This window comes from Platalea leucorodia (genome assembly GCF_965183815.1).
Source record: "Platalea leucorodia genome assembly, chromosome: 19".
Lineage (NCBI taxonomy): Eukaryota > Metazoa > Chordata > Aves > Pelecaniformes > Threskiornithidae > Platalea > Platalea leucorodia.
Genome location: NC_138841.1, coordinates 922,233 through 942,835, shown reverse-complemented (window position 1 = coordinate 942,835; position 20,603 = coordinate 922,233). Strand labels below are relative to the sequence as shown.

At 60.8% G+C, this 20,603-nt stretch overlaps 1 protein-coding gene across 2 annotated transcripts in view; it reads left to right on the top strand.

Moving 5' to 3' along the window:
• The first annotated feature begins 11,398 nt into the window (after positions 1-11,398).
• Positions 11,399-20,603, top strand: part of ITPR3 (inositol 1,4,5-trisphosphate receptor type 3) — a 42,836-nt gene continuing 33,631 nt past the window's right edge. For both annotated transcript variants that reach the window (XR_014230156.1, XM_082329977.1), the window contains exons 1-2: positions 11,399-11,620; positions 19,603-19,673. Coding sequence is in view for 1 of the 2 variants with exons in the window: in XM_082329977.1 (XP_082186103.1) it covers positions 11,532-11,620; positions 19,603-19,673 (160 nt within the window). In the remaining variant the exon portion in view is untranslated. The remainder of the gene's footprint in view (positions 11,621-19,602; positions 19,674-20,603) is intronic.

Below are 20,603 nucleotides of genomic sequence, written 5' to 3'. Positions count from 1 at the left end.
AATTTCGGGGTAGAAAGAGACAGGTCTCTGCCTTGCTGCAAAAGAAGCGGTGAGATTGCCTTGTCTAGTTTGACCAGTGGTGGTCTCTGTCCCCTGGGGCTGAAAAGCAAAGCCAGCCTCTTGGCGAGGTATCAGAGAGGGGTTGGGGGGTCCTGGCCCCGGGGGTGGAGAAGTGCCCCCCTGCCCCTTCATTTTCCCTCGGGTGCATGGAAGGAGATGTCCCATCCCCGCATCCTCGCCTCGTCCCATCCCCTGCCTCCGCCCCGAGCTGAACCGCTGACCTCGGCAGCGGTTCCCAGCCCCGAGCGGCTCATTCACGGCCGGGCTGGAGGAGCTGCTGGCAGCCCGGCTCCTGCTAATCTGGGAATTGTATGCCAGGAAGCACACACCCAGCCGACCTGCCCGGGACAAAGCCTGCAGTGTACGCACCAGCTCTCCCCAGGCGTTCCTCTGCGTGGCTCGGGGCTATTTCTGAGCGGTCCCCAGCGCGTGAGTCCTCGCTGGTTCCCTCCCCGGACTTTCCCGAGGGTTGGGCACCTGCTTTGGCTGCAGTGCCAGAGCTCGGTCCTCCTGCAGTAGGACGGGGCTCCCGGCCTGGCACAGCATGCGATGCTCTCACAGCCATCTTGTGCTCCCGCCAGTCTCTGGGGCATATCACAAAATGGGGCTGTAGCATCTAAACTCTGCTGGCCAACCTGCAAGCATGGCTGTGAAAGAGAGAACTCCCTCCCTGATCATCTCTGGGGTGTTTACTCTGGACCCTATCAATGGCGAATTAACCACAGCCATCATTGCTTTCTTGCTAGATTGGTTTAGCAGATCTGTCCTGGCAATAGACTCTTCCCATGTTGCCTTCCTGGGTACCAAAACTCTCTGTCCTTGACACATCCTTAGAAGCCTTGAGCTCCAAATAGACCTGACTTCTGTGTAAAACCGTCTGAGATTTCCCGAAGAAAAGCGCTATATAAAATGTCGGTATTATTAGCAATCTCCCTCTGCCAGGTCATATGTCAAACACCAGCACAAGGAGGTGTTAGGAGGAAGGGTTTGCCTTGGCTGAGTCATTTCATAGCAGCTCGTTTCAGGGTTATGTGCACCTCTTTGGGAAGCAGCTGGTGTCGTCTGCTAAATTAGGTCTGGCAGAGGCAGCAAGTCATTTCCACAGCATCCGAGCATCCCTGGTCAGCGCGGTCCTTGTCCCTGCGCGGTTCCCGCTGCGTAGGTGGGAAGTGGGGACGCCTGCGCGGAGCCGTCCTTGGCGGTGTTCGGGGCAGGCTGCTGGAAATGAGCTGGGTGAGTTATTCTGCTCTGCCCTTTGAGGGCAGAGTCGGGCCTGTTGCCTTGACAAGAAGCTGCGCCTTCACGTGATGCTCCCACATCCTGCTCAATGTATTTTAAGAAGGTTGTTTACAAACACTGATGTGGTGCTAGAGCAAGCGAGGCTGCCCACAAACCCCGTGAGGCAGAAAAGCCTCTGCAAACCTCGTTGTCTTCCCATGAGCTGATAGAAGATGACGATCCAGGGCTGGAGCGCTCTAACGGCTGCGGCTGTCCCCGCTGCGGAGGCGGACGGGCCGGTGGGGCCGCCCTGGCACGGGGAGGCTCCGTCCCGTTTCCTGCATCGTCCTGCGCTTCGGTGCGACCTTGTCCCGAGAGGCATGGTCCTGCTCTGCTTGTTCTGCATCTTCAGCACGCCCCGAAGCCCTAGTCGTGGACTCCTTTGGGCAGGATGCTGCGCCAGCACGCGGTGAAATGGATGGCCGGTGCCTGAAATAATTTTCAGTCTGAGATTTCCAGGTCTCGCAAAGCTGTTGTAAAGTTGCATTACAAATGTGAGACACACAGATATTACAATGATATGAGCCAACGTAATAGAATATTTTAAATGAAATATTCATCTGGATCCTCAGCCTGTGAAAGGGATAGAGCTCTGCTGGCTTCTGTGGACTCACACTAATTTATTTTTTATTACGACCCATTTGTATTATGATGGTGGCTGGGAGGTTCTAGGAGATCGCCTCCAGCCTAAGATCCCATTATTTCAGGTGCTCTAAAATCGCAGAACAGCTCGACAATCTGTGCCCCAAATTTGAAACCGCTAAGGATGTAGCCTGGTATTTTTTAAAAAACAAACCTGTTCTCTGACAGACAGAGCACTTCCTCCGCGCAGGGCGCCTGCACGGGCACGACCCGTCCCTGGCAATTCAGCCGGGCCCCAAAAGTCCTCCCTCTCCGCCGATGGCACCGCGCTGGCTGAGGAGGAGATTGTCGTTTCATCAACAAAGAGCGCTTACAGCCCCAGAACAGACGGGAGAAATGTTTGCCAAACAAAGGCTCTATTTTCAAGGAAATCCTCCGACTTGTGCATCAAATGAGAGAACTGATTCAAGCTCCGGAGGCAAGCGGCCGAGACGGCCGTGGGTAGGAAATTCTCGTGTCATGGGCTGAGCAGTTCTCCTGCCTCATCCACAACGGCAGCAAGGGCTACTTTTACAAGCAGATAGAATTCCTGCTTTACATTTAGGAACGATTCAAATCCCTTTGTGGATGTAGGCTACAGATACGCCTGTTTTCTGTTTGCACCCACCCATAGCCCTCCCAGAGGGATGCCTTGGGCTTGTGCAATGGCAGAAAGCCGCAGAGACCCGGGGAAACCCCAGCAGGCTGCCGGCAGAGCCCCAGGGTCGCTCCTAGCCGGGACAAGGAACAACAAGCGATGGCCCGAGCCCACCGGAGAACCCCAATGCAGCATTTCCAGCGAGCGCGTCCCGCGCGGGGCCGGGGCCAGGCGCTGCGAAGCGGCTGCGTGCTGCTCACCCTCCCAGCAGCGCCGGCGCATCTTGCTCGCCAGAGCCGTGATTTTGATCAAAGGAAACATCAGTCATTGGAGACTCGAGCCTTTGGTGTTAAAATTAAATGCTAGATGTCAAGCTAGCATCCATGATAAAGAAAACTCCGCTTTACAAGCACGAACATGCTTTGTGTCCCAATTTAAAAGTCCAGCACGGCGATTGCATCCTGCCTCTGCGCGGGCCGTTCCTGAGCCGCGCTACCCAGCATTGCTCCCGGCCAGCCCGGGTGGGTTTCATCAGCTGCGCAGCTCCCGCTGCCCGTCCCCAGCCCCAGCCGAGATGCTGATGCCTTCAGAAATCGTGGCCCAGCAGCTGCTCTGAATCAGGCAGGAAGGAGCTGCGTCTGCCGCAGCATATGAAAGAGCTTTCGGGTCTGTTGGTGGTATATAAAATGCAATATTATGTTACCTATAATTTTTAAAGCCAGTTCTGGTCCTGCAAATAAAATACCTCTATGGTTCCTTTTTTCTTTTCTTTAACAGCTATAAACTCTGCCCAGCTCTCCCTCTTCCCTCTCAGCTTGTGACTGTCTTGGTTTATGGCATCGTCACAACCTCCTGATCGATTTACGTGTGAAGTCAGCAAACAGTCGCTCCCACCCTCTCCCGTCCCTTATCCCATGGCCCCGTGGCTGCTGGGTGACTCAGCAGCGTGGAGCACAAGCATGACTAACTCTTCCCTCTACAACAAACAGGGATTTTGGGTCTTTGTTCAATGCATTCCTCTGTGCTGGTGGAAGCTGCCTAACGAACCGCCCTGGCACAGCGTGACTCATCCCGAGGAGGTGCGCGCCGATCTCCGGGACGCAAGGGCGTCTGGGTCCCTCAGCGCTGCTTCTGCACGTATCCTGCTGCGGGAGCTCGGGCTGGACCGATGCATGCGGCCGGGCCGGGCTAGAAGCCGGCAGAGCAGCCAACTTTCTCCTGCCCTTGCTGAGCCCGGCGCTCCCTTGATCACACCCAGCAAGCGTTCTTCTCAGAACTGGATGCGGCCGGTCCCTTGAAATCAGATCTCAGGCCGGTTATTATCAGTCCTCCCGGTGCTGCCGGGGCCGTTTCCTCCCCAGCAGCTTGTGGCCCCACTGCGCGGGTTTGTCCACCGCAAAGCTGATGATTGCTGCTGGGGTTTGCATCCAGCCGCTCTTCACCGTCCAGCACGATGAGATGGGTTTGGGAGCAAGGATGTCCCTCACCTGGGACATCCGTCCCATGAGGCTGGACACGTGTCTGACGAGGCGCCGCTGCTGCACGCCCCATCTTTCCCTTCTCTCTTCGCTGAGCCAATTTTAAGCAGGAAGAAGCTGAGGGCCCGATTCTCTGGTCCAGCAACACCCAAGGGAGCCCACCCTGGCCCTTTAATTGCAGCGGTGGATGGGGAGCCTTTAAAGGGGAGGGAGCCGGGGGGGGGGGGTATTTCCCATGGGACTGGGGGTGGGAATTTCCTCCTGGCAGCCTGGGCCGGTGCAGCTCTGGGGCCGGTGGGCTCTGTGCTGCCTGACCACGGCGGGTCCTGCACCGTGAGTACTCACCCCGGGGGCTTTGCTCAGCAGCCGGTGCCTTTGGGATTTGCTGCAGCGGGGCGCATGCGAGAGCGGTGTCAGCCTGCAGAGCTGCTCCCCGTCCTGCACCGGGCTTGTCTGAGAGCAGAGGGAGGGAGCGCAGAGCTCCCCTGGGATGAAAGCAAAAATGCGTTTTGCAGCCCGGGCTGGTAACTTGGGTGCTGGCTGCCTCTGAGGGCGTCCCCGTCCGCCCGGTCCCGGCAGCCGGTCCCCTCCCGTGCTCCTGCTGCGGGTTTTCTGCTGCCCCGGGCCGGGTTTTGCTCTGTTCGCATGCAGCCCCCTGCTCCCCACGCTCGCCTCCCCGCACAGAGCCCGTGGCTGGGGTCCCCGTGTCCCCCCCGTGATGGGGTGCTCTGACCCAGCGGGGAGCCCCCCAGCAGCGCAGGGGGACCCCACTTGCAGAGCCAGCCCTTGCCGTGCTGCACGCACAGAAGCTCTCCCAGCGTCCTGCGCTGTAGCCGGTCCCCAATTTGAGGTGCCAGCCGGCTGTGCTGGGTGCCGGGGCACGCCTCGCTCCCAGTGCTGGGGTGGGGGTACAGCACAGCGTGGGACCCCCCCCCTCCCGTGGGGCGCCCAGCTGCCTGCGCTGCAGCATCGCCCAGCTCGCCCCGAGCATCTCCTTTGATCTCGGAGCCGTAACACCCATGCAGCAGCTCGGCCGCGCTCGCCGCCCGTTTCCTTTCAGTGTCACATTAAGGGCGCCCATAAAACCAACGGCAAGCGCGGGCTGCGGCGGCCGGGCTGCCTGCACGCTCCCGTTCTCAGCACGCCCTCGCTGAAGGGGAGCAGCGTCTGCTTGTCCCCACCATCCCTCGGGGACGTGACCAGTGTGACGGAGGCGGTGGCCTGGCCCAGACGGGGAGGCAGCTGGTCCTGGCCCTGAGCCACATGGTAACCCAGCCTGTCATTCAGCAGGAAAGCATGTGGTTATCTCAGCGAAGACTGTAATTAGGCTGATTGGCACTGACTTGTCTCAAAAAGCCAGGGAGGAGGGAAGAACCTCAGATCAGCCATTTTATATGAAACTTTACAGGGAGAAATGGAGGCCAGGGAAGGACAGGTCTGCAGTGGGAAGCCAGCCCCTCTGCGCTCTGTCCCTTCTCTCCGTGACGTGCCCACATGTCCCTGCGCCCTTCAGACCAGGCCCACCCCAAGAGGAGCTGGACTGTGTGCACTCGTGCACCCTGAGCATCCCGGTCCCTAGCTCGGGGGCGGCGGGATGGAGCTGGAGCCCATCCTGCTGCCGGCAGCACGCGGAGGTGGGCAGCGTGCCCGTCCCGGGCTGTAGCTGGAGTGCATTTTCCGTCCACTCTCCGATAAGATGTGTTGTTCATTCATCGCTGCGTGTTGACCGCAAGCCAGGCAAGAGGGCCTGCGTGGCCCGCTTGGAGGCAGAGGAAATGCTGCTTGGCGTGGTAATCCATCTCCAAAAGAGCTATTGAAAGAAGAGGCTGTGCTGCTGGCTCCTCTGTGCTGGAGCCTGGTTTGCAGCGGATCCCTCTGGATTTCTTCAGGGGCTGAGACACTGGTGTGATCTGATTCCAGCAGTGCTCAGGGTTGCTCTGGAGCTGCTGGCTGCTCTTGAAAACCTGCCCACTGATGGGGACCGTGCGAGGCAGTCCAGTCCGTGTCCCTGCCCTGATGTGCAGGAGCCAGGAGGGCTTGGGGAAATAACGGGAGGCTTGGCCTGGAATGTAAATTAGTGTGTGCCCTCGGAGATGAGCCAGCAAAGCTATTAGTGATGCCCTCACATGGGCATGACTGTAGTGGGCAACAAATCAGCTGATTTGGAGCAAAATGCTTGTGCAACTGTGGAGGAGTTTGGATGGTAGCGGCACACGGGCAGTCGGCAATGCGCGGGGCAGCGGATGGCCAGCCGCGGGGCCAGGGAGGGTTGTGCAATGCAAGATCTCTTGGGCAACGCACCAGAAGGGATGGGGAACGGGGCTCTTCCCTCGCTTGCTCTGCCCCTGCTGCTGGCTGCCATCCTGGCCCATGGCAAGGCTACGGCTGGCAGTCCCAGCCCCTGCTTTACCCCACAATTAACCTGTTTGCTTATTAGGGAAGCTACAAGCCTGTGCAAACACTTCCATTTGCTTTTGATAAAGTGAAGGTAGAGAAAAATCATGCCCATGAGGTGTGGCCAGTCCCGACAGGCTGCTCGCGTGGGTCTGGGCTGTGCCGGGCGCGGGCTCCCGAGGGCCATCTGCCGAGGACCCAGAGTCGCTCCCTGCCCCGAGCACCCGGCTGATTCCCGTGTCACCCGCCCGCGCCGGTGCCTGTCCCCAGCCCTGCTGTTCTCCAGACAACTGCGGCGTTTGTCCCAAACTTGGCCTGGTGTCGCTAACGGCAACTGCTAATTGTTCTCTCGTTCTGTACTATATTTAATTCCCCACTATTATTTTTTCCCCTTTTAATCATAAAAAGCCTAAATTTCCCTCGGGGAAGGTTATTGGCTCAAGTGTGGAAATATACCTGCAACTTGCACGGAGCTGAGCCACCGGGGCATTGGCTGTATTTTTAAATCCAAGTACAAAGTGTCTTCGATGCGAGCGTCGCTTAACCCTTCTCGGGGAGGGCGGGCGGGCGGGAGCGGGGGGTCCTCCCCCTCTTCTCGGCTCCCGCTGCTCACCCTGCCCATCCTCGGGGCGGGATGCACCCACCCGCGGGCTTGGGCATGGGGGCAGGAGGGTGGGCAAGGAGCAAGGGTGGGACTGGAGGAATTGCTCTATTTTGCCCTATTTTCCTATGGCCTCCTCCTCTTTGTCTTCTCGAGGTGAGACCAGTGTGTGGGCACCCTCCTGTGCACAGTGAGGGTCGGTCCGAGGGGTCCACATGTGCACCAGTGTCTTCTCCTTCCCAGGCCATCTCCTGCCACCCCTGCGGGGACGGAGGCTCAGGTTCTCCGAGGTAACCCGGAGCCTCAATACCTTTGAGGATGTGGGCCAAAGTCATCCAGTCTGAGAGCTATTTTGGGGGAGCGTGGCTGCTCCCGTGAGACCGTTGGCACAGCCACAGTCGGAGACGGCCAGGCGTGAGCGGAGGCACAGATGGGACAGGCAGGAGGGAACCGGCCCTTGTCTCCTCGGTTAATGAAGTCACCCGAGGGGGTTTCAGCCCTGCCCTGGCAGACCTTGGGTCGCCTTTCAAAGGGCTGCTGGGGAGGAGGTTTGGGTTTGTAGCTCAAGCAAATCAGTTTTGGGGTCTAACCCTCATCACTGCAGATGCACATAGCATCTTCTGCACCAAAGGAGCAAATTTTTTTCAGCGGTAGTTACTCTGGGCTCTGAAATCCTCACCCAGAAAGAGAAACAAGGTTGAAACAACCCCATTTTTTTTGACAGCTGTAGCCTGGGGTCGGTCCTGGCCCAAAGCTGCAGCTCTCTGCGGGGTGGCTGGGGCGGGAGGATGGTGCAGCAGTGTGAAAGGCGCCATACAGAGCCCGCACAGCCTTTGTGTTGCACCCGTGGGCAGCAGCGGGGTCAGGGCGCACCCGGAGCCAGCGAGACGAGGGGGCAAACTCGCCTCCTGGCCGAAGAATCCCCCTCTTATGCGCATCTGTCAGCAGAGCCTTCCTGCTCCCTGCTCTGCTCGCACACAAGGGACCGAGTGTCTCCCTTCCTCCTCCTCGAACAAAGGAGGCTACAGTTGTTTTTCGCTTTCTTCTTCCAAGTGGCTTCACCCTTGAGTTCCCGGCCTTGATTTTGGCTGCCCGAGGAGACCCATGCAAAAGCCAGATGGGGACCTGGCAGAGTGCAGGGATGCTGCTCGGGTACCGCTAACCCATCTGCCTCCCCAGCCAGCATCCCTGCTCACCATCCTCTCTATCAGTGCTATATTTGTTCCCAAAGCGCCTGGACAAACTTGGGCTCCAGGTGGCCTCCTGTCCAGCCCTGGGGGGCTACGATCCTGGCTGACCTGTCGGAGGGTTGTGGCATGGTTGGGAAGCCAACGCCATCCCACGTCGGTGAGCGCTCGCTGCCAAGGGCCGTCGTGGAAGGGCGTGCAGGTAGAGGGGAGCTTTTCCCAAAGGAGCATCCTGCGGACAGGGCTGGGGGACCGGGGAAGGGAGGTGGCCCTGCAGTTTGAGCAGCTGCCCGCAAAGGAGCAATTTCAACATGTGAAAGGAATGTGGCTCTGACCCCACCAGAGATGGAGGCTGTGCCTTAGGGATGGGGATGACTGCTGCTGGACTGACTCACCGGCTGCCTCTCCGCAGCCGCTTCCTCTCCGGGAGGCAGAAACTCCCAGTTTTTATTTATCACATGGCTTAAAGTAGGGGGTAAGGAAGGAAACGCTCTTATTTTTAACTCCTCTATCTCCCCGGGGCCTGGGGGAGCGAGCGCTGGCACAGCGAGGTGGCCGCCCCGCTGCGTGCGCCTGTGAGCATCCCCACGGCCGGGGCTGCCCGCTCACCTGAGGGCTGCAGACTCTTTGCAGCGCCTCACAGTATTTTGAGGTCTGAGCCTGAGCATAAAATGTCCCTGTGGGCTGGGAGCAGCCCAGAGACCTGTGCAGAGTCAGGACACGCAGGGTGGGCAGTGTGATGGCTCAGTGTGGTCAGAGCTACACCGAGGGCAGCGGAGAGCGATGGAGCCGCAGGAGAAATGCACTTTTTTTTCTCCCAGAAGCCACCGGTCCGTGCTGCTGCCTGTGTGCTGGCACAGCTCGGGTGGCAGATGCCGGGGGTCCCTATTCGTGCCCACCACAGGGACAGAGCAGTCGTGTTCCAGCCGCTCGGCCAGGGGCTGGAGGATGCGGAGGGTTTCGTCCATCTCAGCTCCATCCAGGGAGGATTTGGAGACATGGAGACGTGGTGCCACCATCCCCAGGGAGCAGGGCAGGCAGGGGTGCACCCCTGAAACATTTTGGATTCCCCATGTGAGAACTGAGCTGAGCTGGGACGTTCAGCCCCGAGCACGGGCTGGACGCGGTGTCCACCACCCCGAGGGCAGGCAGGAGGCTGCCTCCTGCCGTGGGACGGGAAGGAGGCTTCCAGGGGCTTTGTCTTGCTGCTCCCCGTTCTCCCGGGTGGGAGAAACCAGGCCCGACGCCTGTTTGTTTAGTGCGATGGGGTTTTTCGCACTTCCAAATGATTTTTACTGCCAAGTGCTCTGCAAACATGAGCCGTTCCTGGGGGACGAGGGAGGACGGGTGCGTGGGGAGCCCAGTTTGGGCCAGGCTGGGAGAGGTGGTGTCTGGCCCGGCCGTGCCCAGCGAGGCCGGTGGGAGCGGTGTGGGCACCAGCATGGGCACGCTGCGGTGCCCCTCGGCTGAGAGGCTGCTTGTGCCTTAGATCAAAGTGGCTGATCTGTGCACAAAGTTTTGGTCTTTGACTCCTTGGGGGCTTTCTTTGAGCTCCTGTTGTGAAACCTTCATTTGCTTTTAACAGCAGCAAGTTTTTTTTCTTATGATCTTCTCTTTTCCCCCTCTGTTGCCCTGAGATAAAGGCTTCTAAATTTGTCCTGTGCTGAAAACGCAGCTAATCCTGATGGACCTGAATTCGCATCTCCCCCGGAGGAATTGCACTAATTTTTTTCCCTTTGTCCTGCCAGGGGACCTGTCCGTTTCCTAGTGGAAAAAAAAATTCATTATTTAGGGCAAGGTTTATATTCCTGAAACCTGTGTGTTTGTTTGCGAGAAAAGAGGACAGGAGGGAAATAAACGAGAAAAGCATCATGCTTTTTTTTTTTTTTTCCTTCTGATATTGTTTTTACAGCAGGCAAGTTTTAATTAAAGTGAGGAACTAGGGCGCTCGTGCTGTCCAGAAGATGCTCTGAGGACGTGGTCCTTTTCCGCCAGTGCTACAACACTGCTCGCCCAGCCCTGCGGAGTGGGGTTGGCTGCAGAAAGGCTCCTTATGGGCTGCAGGGACCGGGTGGGCTTGGGGGGGGGGGGGGGGGGGGTCCTTCCTGCTCGCAGCTCCTGGTGGTGCTGGGCGGGTTGGGTGCTGGGGGAGCCCTGTGGCACCATCGCGTTGGCCGGGGCTGGTGGCTGGAGCGTCACCCCGGTTTGGGGGTGCAGGGGGAAAGCTCGTGCACTGAGGAGGGGAGGGTTTGGGCGATGGGGCGGGAGGGGGACAGAGGTGGCGAGAGGTGAAGCGGGTACGAACTGGTCCAGCTGGGGAGCGGCACGCTGGCAGGAGGCAGCTGGGCTGCAGGAAGCCACCAGTGCTGGCCTGGGGCAGAACAAGCCAGCGAGAGCCGCCCGCTCCTCGCCTGGCCTGGCCGCAGGTGGTGCGGGATCCCCGGGCCGGGGGAAGCGCTGGCCCGGGGCGGCCCTCGGGGTGCAGGAGCGGGGACAGGGACGGAGGGCTGCGGCTCCTGGTGCCTGATCCCGCTGCAAAGCACAGAGCAAGGGCGAGAGCAGGACCTGGGGTGGCAGGAGAGCGGCTGGGTGGGCCGGGGGCTGCTTGCAGGGGCCGGGGGCCTCAGTTTCCCTCTGCCAACGCCCGGGAGGGGGCTCGGGGGGGGGGGTACAGCCCAGCTGCAGCGGCCGCTCGCTTCGGCTGGCGGACCCCGAGCGTGGCTGGGCCCGGGCGCCGCGGGGGGACCGCCCGCCACCCCCGTGGCTCCCAGAAAGCGCCCGGTGCCTTCCCAGGCGAGGGGAGCAAGCTGCGGGGACCCCGACGGGGCGGGCACCCCGGCCGGGGGGGGGCCGCTCGGGGGCAGGGGTGCGCGGCCCCCCCGGGGCGGAGGCGGGAGCGGGGGTGGGGCCTCCTTTTGGGCATCCCCCCCCCCCGGCGGCTCCGGTTCCCCTCCCAGGCCAAAAACATTTGCATGCTGCGCGGAGCGGGACTTCCTGGTCGCTCTCCATTGGCTGCAGGTACAAACCCGTGCGGCGGCGGGGCGCGGGCAGCGGGCAGCTCTCGTGCAAACCTCGAGCGGAGCTTCATCCCCCCGCGCCGCCTCCTCCTCCTCGCCGCACGCCGGCTGCCGGCGCCCCGGCCCTTGCCCGCACGGCACATGTAGGAGCCGTGCGCGGGGCTCCGGCCGCGGGCAGGGAGCGGGGCTGCGGCCACCCCCGCAGCAGGGCCCCCCGCGCCGCTCGCCCCGCCGTGGATTTGGGCACGGGGAGGGGACTTCGAGGCGAAGCGGCGCCGCGCCGAGCCGAGGGCAACCATGACCGAGATGTCAAGTTTCCTGCACATCGGGGACATCGTCTCCCTGTACGCCGAGGGCTCCGTCAATGGCTTCATCAGCACTTTGGGGTGAGTGAGACCCTGCCGTGCCCGGCCAGCCGCGTCCCGGGGCAGCCCGCCACCGTGGCGGGGCGGGACGGGACGGGACGGGACGGTGGTGCGGGGCCGGAGCCCCAGCCCGGCGGGAAAAGCGGCCGGGGAGGTCGGGGTGCTGCAGCAAGGATGGGTGCGGGTGCTGGGGAGGGGAGGCTGTGTGCCTCCGGGCTCCCCTCCGGCTCCAGTCGCTGCCAGGGGCAGGATGCGGCCCTGGAGGGACCCGGCAGCCCACCCGCTCCGCAGCCGGGGCCAGAAGCTCTTTCCCCGCCGTGAGGGGCTGGGGGAGATGAAACGGGCTTAAGCAGCGTGAGGGGTTGGTGGGGTTAGGAGGGGGCTGGGTGTGTGGCCGAGCGGGATGGCTCGGGCAGCCGCGGTCCCTCCAGCCCTGTCCGCTGTGGCTGGAGGCTGCCGTCCCCTGGGACAGGCAGCGATGGCTCTCGCTGTCCCCTTTGGGGTCCCACAGACCCGGTGGTCAGCGGGAATCACTGCAGGGTCACCAAGACGCGGGTGCCCGTGGCCACCAAGTGCTGCTCAGGGCTGGGGGGATGAGGGCACTGCCGGGTCCAGGCTGAGCCAACTTCGTGCAGCCCCCTGGACGTGTCAGCATGGGCGAGGGGTTCTCGCAGCCCGACCTGGGGACATGAGCGGAGAGCAGTTGACACTGTCCACACTCTTTCCGTGCAAGCCAGCGGTGCTGCTAAAGCAGCACCCGGGCAAAGCCAGGCCAAGACCTTCAGAGATGCCCTTCTCCATCCGCTGGCTGCCCCATCCCGCCGGAGCGTTTGCCCTGCGGCACAGGGAGAGGCTGTGTCCCCGCCGTGGTGAGGGCTCTGGCGGGGCTGTTGGATGCCCCCGGGCACGGGTGGGCTTTTTCCCCGAAGCAGGGACCCAAATCTTGCCTGCAGCCCCAAGCGGGCGGACGTGGGTCTGTGCCAGCGCGCCTGCCCCACGCTGCATGTAGGAGAGGCTGAGCTCAGCCAGGAATGCTGACTTGGATGGGATTCCTGGGGCAGGAGCTGCCCGGCTCTATAATCTGCGATGAATGCACTTGCTCCCACATGCCTATGTATAACCGGAGACGTACATACCTTCGCCTACACGTGTTCGTGCACCCACCGCTGGGCACGTGCAGCCTCTGGGTTAATGCCCACCAAAGCCTTCCTCCAACTGGCTGCGGCATGCTGCCCAGAAACGGGCTGCTGGGTGCAACTGGGTGCAGACCTGGGCACAAAATCCCTGTCCATGCAACTACACGGTGTTGGGCAGATGGTCCTGCACATGCAGCGTGCAGCCTGGCTGCGCCCAGCCCTCCCTGGACGGGTGGGAGGATGTCCCCAAGGTCCTTTTTGGAGAGGTCTCGTGCCTGGCCCGCTCTGCCAGTGTCCCAGGGCAGGGGCTGCAGCCTCGGCAGCTCAGTGCTGAGCATGCTTCCAGCCTGTCTGTGAAATCAGGTCCGGAGGAGGCTCTGCTGGGACCCGACACTGGTTATTAGCCCACGCAGCCCATCCCAGTGGCTCACCGGGAGCTGGAATAAGAGGTGTTTGGACTCTCTGGAGCTCTGATCCCTTTGCAGCTCTGGCTCCCACGTCCCCCTTTTTGCCGGGTCCTTCTCTAGACTTACTTATAAGCATCTGAAAAGCGGGGCTTGCTTGGAGAGCCTCTTCTCCCAGGCCCCAATGTGGCTTTTGCTGGGCAGTCCCACTTTCCCGAGGTTCTGCTTTCTCCGGGTTGTTTCCCGCCCTCTGAAATTGTTTTTTTTACGCCTGGCGACCTGGGAGACCCAACCACACCTTAAATCACTCCTGCGATAAGGGACTGGGTGACTCACTGAGAGTGCTTCTCCCTATCCCTCCTGCCACAGCTTGGCACCTTATTTAGCTCATTTGCAAGGGAAATAGCTCTGCCAGCCCCATGCCGGGCGCTGTGTGCGCGGCTGAGCACCCTGCCAGAAGCATTCCCTCCGTCCTTCCTCACGGTGGGCAGGAGGGGTGGTTTTGGGTGTGGGATCGCTGAGGGTCTGCAGTGGGATCCTCTGTTTATGTGGGATGATATGGAGCGTCTCCAGGTGCTGGTCACAAGCGTCACATTAAGGGATGTACCCCGGTGCTGTGACATCCCTGTGCCAGCATCCCGGCAGGGCAGCGAGCTCCTCCTGAGAGCGCTGCTGGGGTCTCCGGGGTGTCCTGGCTGATGCGGGTGTGAACGTCAACTCAACACCAACCCGGTGGTGCTTACAGGCAGTGCTGCGGGACACAAAGGGCTCTGTCCGTCTGTGCTCGGGATGCACCACTGGCGAGAGGCGCAGTGGAGTTTGGAGCAGCTTGCGGCGAGCTCCTCTGCGGCCGCGCTTGCAAAATACCTGGAGAGGCTGAGGACGGGGAAGGGGCTCTGCCAAGAGCGCGGGGAAGGAGACAGGCGCCTGCGGGGGATGCTTCCTCCTGCCTGGCTCTGCTGCTGCTCGCACTTCGCGTTAAAGCCATTAACCCCAGTGCTTTGTCCCTGGTGGTGTCTGGCCCAGAAGCAGCGGGTCTGGGAGCGCTGCCGCTCCAGTGACAGGGTGAAGCCCTGCCCTGGTCCGCAGGGACGCGGGCCAGGAAGGGTCTCGTCCAGGACTGAGCCAGCGCACGGGGCACTGGCTGCTCTCACCGCCCTTGCCTTCAGAGGGACCGGGTGCCATCGTTTGCAGGAGCTTGCCAGGCTCTTAGCAGCTCCGCCACGAAAGCAGGAGCTTCACCTTGAGCCGGGTGCATGGGGGTCCCTGGGGGCTGGACCGGCCACTCGGACAGCTCTGAACTTCCCTCGTCAGACAGGTGTCCCACGGCCAGCGGGGTGCCTTGAACAGCAGCAAGGAAGCAGAATCAGGCCCCTTATTAACACTAAGTCCCAATTTATTATTTTATTTTATTTTATTCTATTTATTTTATTTTTTTGAAGTGCTTTCCTCCTTTTGTACAGGGAACTTGCTGAGGATGATGGAGGGGGTTGGTGGCGGAGGTGAGGGGAGTCTCACAGCCCCCCGCTGAGCCTCCTCTGCTCCCAGTCCCCCCAGTTGCACTGTCGAAGGCCGCCAGGCACAAACCATTCCTCCCGCGCACCCTCTCGGCAGTGGGTGTTTGCTCTTAAGGAGGAAAAACATCCCGCCGAAGGGTGGGGAGTAATCCTGTGTGCTCATGTGCTGGGCTAGGTGGGGGAACACTGAGCCAAAATACCCAAACTAGCTAAAATGCTAAAGACAGCCCAAAAGGAGGAGGTTGCCTAAGAAGTCGCACGGGAAGGCAGGGCGAGAGCTGGCCGCTGGAAAGCAGCAGCGCCCTGAGGTGTCGGGGGAACGGGGCTGAGGGCAGCCGCGCTGCTGGTCGCATCCCGCGGCTGTGCTGCTCGGCGCCCTGGCAGCGACACGGTCCCTTGGGGGAGATGGGGGGCGGGATGGGTGCACTGGAGATGCCACAAGTGGTTTTGGGGACATGGGAAGGTGCCCAGGAGAAGTTTGTGAGATGCAGGGACCCGAGGGTGGTTTGGTCTTCCCTCTTGGCTCGATTCGTGCCTTCTCCCAGCCGGGAGGTGGGGAAGGGCTCTGCAGAGCTGCTCAACTTCGCTGTGGCTTTGCTCCTGCAACTTAAAGGTGTCTGAGGAAATGGCAGCTTGAAACAGTTTGGGACAAAAGCAGCCGCACGGGTCAAGGATGTGGGGTTGGCACTGAGCAGCAGCTTCGCCAGAGCATGGCACCGCACCACGGGGAGCTCGTATGTGCAGCTGCTCTGCTGCTTAGGGCCTGTGGCTGGTAACTCCTGGGAGATCTGTGCCTGGGGAGAGGGAACGTTTGGGACTGCGTCTGGGATGGGGGGAACAGCCGCTGATGTGGGATGTCCTGTGGGGATCATCCAGGCAAAGCAAACCGGTGGCCAAGCAGGGAAAGGAGCTTGGAGTCCTTGATTTGGTTCCTGCTCCAGCATGATGGATGGGGTGATGCTGCGAGCCCTGGGAGACACCGCTGTCATGAGTGTCCCCATCTTATCTGGTGTCCCTGATAAGCCAGCACCAAATGGCCAGAGCCAGAGAGGAGCAGAAATGCACTGCAGGTGCCTGTGCTTGGCAGGGGGATGTGCTGCCCCGTCCCCGCCATCCCCGGGGCTCCCAGCACCCGCCAGGGGCTCGGGGACCGGCGCTGTGGGCTTGCAGAGGGGAAGGGCCAGTGGCAAACCTGCCTGAACGGCAGTTTAAGGTGAAATAACACCTTTGATAGCTGTAATTGTGATTGCAGGTGGATTTGCAGGGTGGAGCAGTTCAGGGAAAAGCAGCTGGTTAAAGGGTAACTCCAGCTCTGCCGGGTCAGGACGAACTCGTCTCTGCGGGGCGGAGAAGCACGCGAGGCCAAGAGCGGCTTCCTCCTCCCGGCACTGGGACAGCGGGGGAAAAGCTGCATTTTTGTGGCTGCCCTGTGTTCACTCACTTTATTTTTATTCCTTCCTGTGGGCTCAGTGCCCATCCTGCACCCTGAGCCAGAGGGGCTGACCTGGTCCCATGCCCAACAGCGAGCTCTCCTCCTCCTCATCCTCTTCCTCACCTCCAGGGGTTGGTGGGCTTTTGCCTGGGTTGAGGCTCCCCTTCTCTCAGAGCACTCCTTCCCCGCGCACCCCTGGACCGCGGCGTGCCGGCGCTCCCCTCGGCATCGTGGCCAGGGAAGACTCCCTCCTCTTCCCCAGGCCAGGCTCCCGTTGCGGGAGCGGCGCCTCCACGTCAGCCCCAGCCGGCCGCTGTCCCCGGGGAGGCTCGGGGTGTCCGACCGCCGCGGATTGCAGCGCCGGACGAGCTGCTTTTCCCCTGACCTCCGACGAAGGCTCTGCCTTGCACGAGGCCAAGCGCGCTGGCCCCAGGCCAGGGAATCACTTTGTGCTCGATATTTTAAAGCACTCAGAAAGCCCCACTGGAACCCCGGCGATGACTTGCACGGCTTAAAGCTAACCAGATACTCGCCCGCGCTTTGCTGGGCTGCGGGCAGCAGGCTCGTCGGTGCACAGGATCCGGTCCCTCGTGCTCCCTGGGGGGAACTTGAGAAGGCAAAGCGTGAAGTTTTCATCAGAGCATCCAGCCTGCCGCTCTGCTCAGGATCTTCCTCCAGGTGCTCGGACACCTACATCCCATTTTCTCATTAACACCTGAGAAATGAAAGTCGCCCTCCACGTGCCCGGCATCCTCGCCGCAGCTCGGCGTGGCAGCGAGCGCCCGCGCGTCCCTGCTGCTGTAATAGCCGAGGGAGCTTCGATTTGCCCCATCCCGCTGCGGTAATGCCGGTTATTAGTGGAAGCGTGTCCTGGCCCCAGCAGTCGCCCAGGTGACTCATGTCCACCCTGTCAGAATCCTTTTATTTTCAGCAATTTTTAACTGAAAAATGTTAGTCCAGAGTATCAATTTAAAAAAAATAACACTTTGCATTCTTGCAGAGCATGTAATCCTAGGATTAAAGATGCTGCAACTGCCTTGATATCATTAACTAATTAAGACTTCCAGCCTGGCAGGTCACTATCTCTAATCCTGCCTGGTGGAGCAGTAATGCCGGGCACGGGGAAGCGGCAGGCGAATGCTGCAGGCAGGGCAGTGTGGGTGGGAGGCTCCTGTGCTGTTTGCTTTGGCACTGAAAATGGGCCAGGCAGGGCAGGCGCTTCCTCGGAGACCCCGAGCCATGGCAGTGGAGGGGTTTTATTTTTTAAAGCACACAGATGGATTGGGCCCTCTGCTTTTATAGGCACTGAAGAGAGCTGGGCATGTGCCTTCACTCCAGGAGCCTGACCCGTGGGTTGGTCGGAGCTCAGCTCTCGGTGGTCTTCACTCCCAGGCTCCTTGAAAGTGTTTGTTCCTCCCTGTCCCCAATCAAAATAATAGTAATAGAAACCAAAACTGCCTACGCGTGGCACCGGGGCTGGGCTGAGGCTTTGCATGTCTCCTGCGAGGTGAGACGTGTGATACAGCCCCTCTCCGCAGCTGCTTCTGCTCTTCTGGTTTTTCCCCTCTTTACCTCTTTCCCTGCCCTCCCGAGGCTCCGTGCGCCGCAGGAGCTTGGGAACGCGCCCGACTCCTTCCCTGCCGTCATGGCCGATGGAAAAGGCGTTGTGTTTGGGCAGCCCCCGGTCAGGAGCCCACAACCCCCCGCGCTGCTGACCACCAGTGTTTGCAAAGCCAAGGCAGCCCTGTCCGGCAACCAGCGCACCGTGCGGTTACAGGAACCTTGTGGGTTTGGGATTTTTTTTACAATCTTCTAGCTCTTTGCTAATTGTTTTTAAGCTTCTGCTGCCACCAAAAGCGTTAGAGAAATTGCTTTCCTGTCTTTATTTGAAATCTAACGTTAACCTCCCCCAGCCCTGGGGAGCTTTAAAGAGAGCAGGGGCTGGTGGCAGGGCGGTAGCGGCGCTGGGTGTTCAGAGCACCCGGCCAGCCCTCGCCCCCGCTGCCAAGGACGCAGCAGTGCTGGGGTCCCCGGGGTCCCAGTCGGTCAGCGTGGAGGCCAAATTCCTCTCTGCCGAGCCATTGAAAGGAATTTTCCCCTCCTCCAGGGAGCGGCTGGTCTGGGGGAAGGAGGCTGGATCTGCGAACGGGGTATCTGTCGCTTTTGCCAACTCTTTCCAGCGCAGCATGTCCATCCCCAGCAACGTTTTGGCTGTTTGGTTTGTTGGGGGGCTTGAGAGTCCCTTGGGGAGCGGAGGGGGCAGGACGGGCTCCGCCGTGCCCTTTGCTGCCGTGCCACATGCATGTGCCTCATTTCTCCAGGCTGCGTCTTCCCTCCTGTCGCAGGGACAGAGCTGCCCCTGCGATGGACGCTCCCGCCTGCGATGGCGACGTGGGTGCATTCCTGCATCCACTCGCACGCTCACCGGTTGCCTGAATTCAGCCTCCGCAGGTGGGGACACGCTTCTCACTTCCTCGCCCGGGGCAGGAGCGTAGTTTCTCTTGGTGCATCGCTTCCCAGGGACTGGGAGGAAGCGGGCGAGCGGGTACAGCCTGTCTCGCTGGAGCTCCGAGTTCCCTTGGAAGCCTCGCGGGGCCGTGCTGATGAGCTCTGGGTGGCCCCGGCACCACCAGCCCCTTGGGCAATGCTCGTCCCTCCGCACTTTGGGGGCTGAGCAGAACCTCGTGCCAGCTTATACTTCACTGTGCTCGGTAACTTTGAAAAGCAACATCCCATCCATCCTGAAATCGGTCCTTGGCACCTGAGGCCAAACCTGCAGGATTTTGCTCAACACTGGGAAAACAAGGAGGTGGGCAGGGAGAAGACACAAAGCCCTTTGCATCTGATGGGCAGAGCCACCACCTCTGATCAGATAATAATTAATAACTGGTTTTGGTGGGCCCCTGCCGCTTCCATCTGCAGCAGCTGCACCCTCTGCGTCCCGGTGGGGTGAGCTCCCAGCCGGAGGAGAATCACTGAATGAAAGTCGAACTCGTCACATTTTTGCCAGATTAACAGTGAAATAACGCCGCAGCCAGTGCACCGTGCCGGGGGTGGATCCGGCTCAGCCAGGAGCTGGGCAAGGCAGGATTCGCTCCGGCAGGACGCGGGCGTCAGAGCCTCCTGCATGGGTCGCTGAGCAAAGGCCCAGGAGCGCGGCTGACCCGACACGAAGTGTTGTTTCCTATCTGCTGCTGTTTGCCCCAAGGGACCGGGATGAAAAACGCACGTGAAAGAAACGGCGAGTGGTGGCAAACAAGGGCCGATGTGTTTTGAGCAAGCACCCAGGAGCAGCTGCTTGCTCCAGGAACTGAGTGTTATGCTAAATATTTATAGCGTGCAAACGGGTGGGAAATAGGAGACACAGCTTTTGATGTTGTCTCTTGGGGCCAGGTGATGGTGGCGTGTCTGCCCTCGCAGTGCTGTGGTTTGTGGCGAAGCCGCTCTGCTCGCTCGGGTCCCGCTGTCGTCTCGTTGTTGCTGACACCCTGCTCCCGCTTTTGTCCCCGCGCAGGCTGGTGGACGATCGGTGCGTGGTGGAGCCCGCTGCTGGTGACCTGGACAACCCACCCAAGAAGTTTCGAGGTGAGACTGGGGCCGGGCGGGGGCAGCTCCGTCACTGCCGTGAGCAGCCTCGGGGACGATGCTGGCCCCGAGCATCCATGCCAGGGATGGGGACCGGGGTCCCGGCTGTCCCAGCTAGCCGGGGGCTGGGGGGTGCTGCTTGTCCTTTGCAGAGGAGCCCGGGGGGGTTCTTGGTCAGCCGCCATAGCCTTGTTTCTGTGGCTTGGCCAAACGAGTTGCCCTCCTCTGTTTGCCTCTGGGGACATTTATGCATTTGTTGGAACAACCTCCATAGCGGGATGGTCCTTAGGACCCCGTAGCCCAGCCCTAAGGAGCAGCAGTGGCTGGGAACCATCCTCTGCGAGGGTGGGTCTGACCATCGCAAAATGCATCCCGAGGGATGCCAGGAGCCAGGGACAGGAGGGGACAGACAGAGGGGCAACAGGCAAAGTATTTAAGGCGAGCCTGTCAGCACTCGGCACTAATTACATCTGCTCTGCTTGGCTGCACCTCAGAGAGAGCCGGGGGATTAAGCCACCCATTTACGAGGCAGGCAGGGCTTAGGGCGAGACGGTAAATCCCGATCTGTCCTCTGCCATCACGTTTTGGGCCGCTCGTCTCCTCCGGGGCTCGGAGCTGCGCTCGTTATTTCCCATTTGGGCAAGGGGCAGCCCCGGGCGGGAGTGGGCAGGAGCAGGCAGGAGCAGCCAGGTCCAGGCGGAAAAGGGGATGAGTCAGTGGAAGCTGGGGCGGCTCCTGGCCTGTGGAAACGGTCTGGAGAAGCCAGGACAGGCTGCTGGGAAAAGCGGATCGTGCCTCCCGCTTCCCCCGTTGCAAGCCCTGGGGCCGGCCGGTGAGGAGCCCTCCACCCTCGGGCTCCCCAGGGAGCAAACGCCCAGCCCGGGGCATCGCGTCTCTGCCCTGCACTGTGTCCGCCTGGGAAACGCTGGA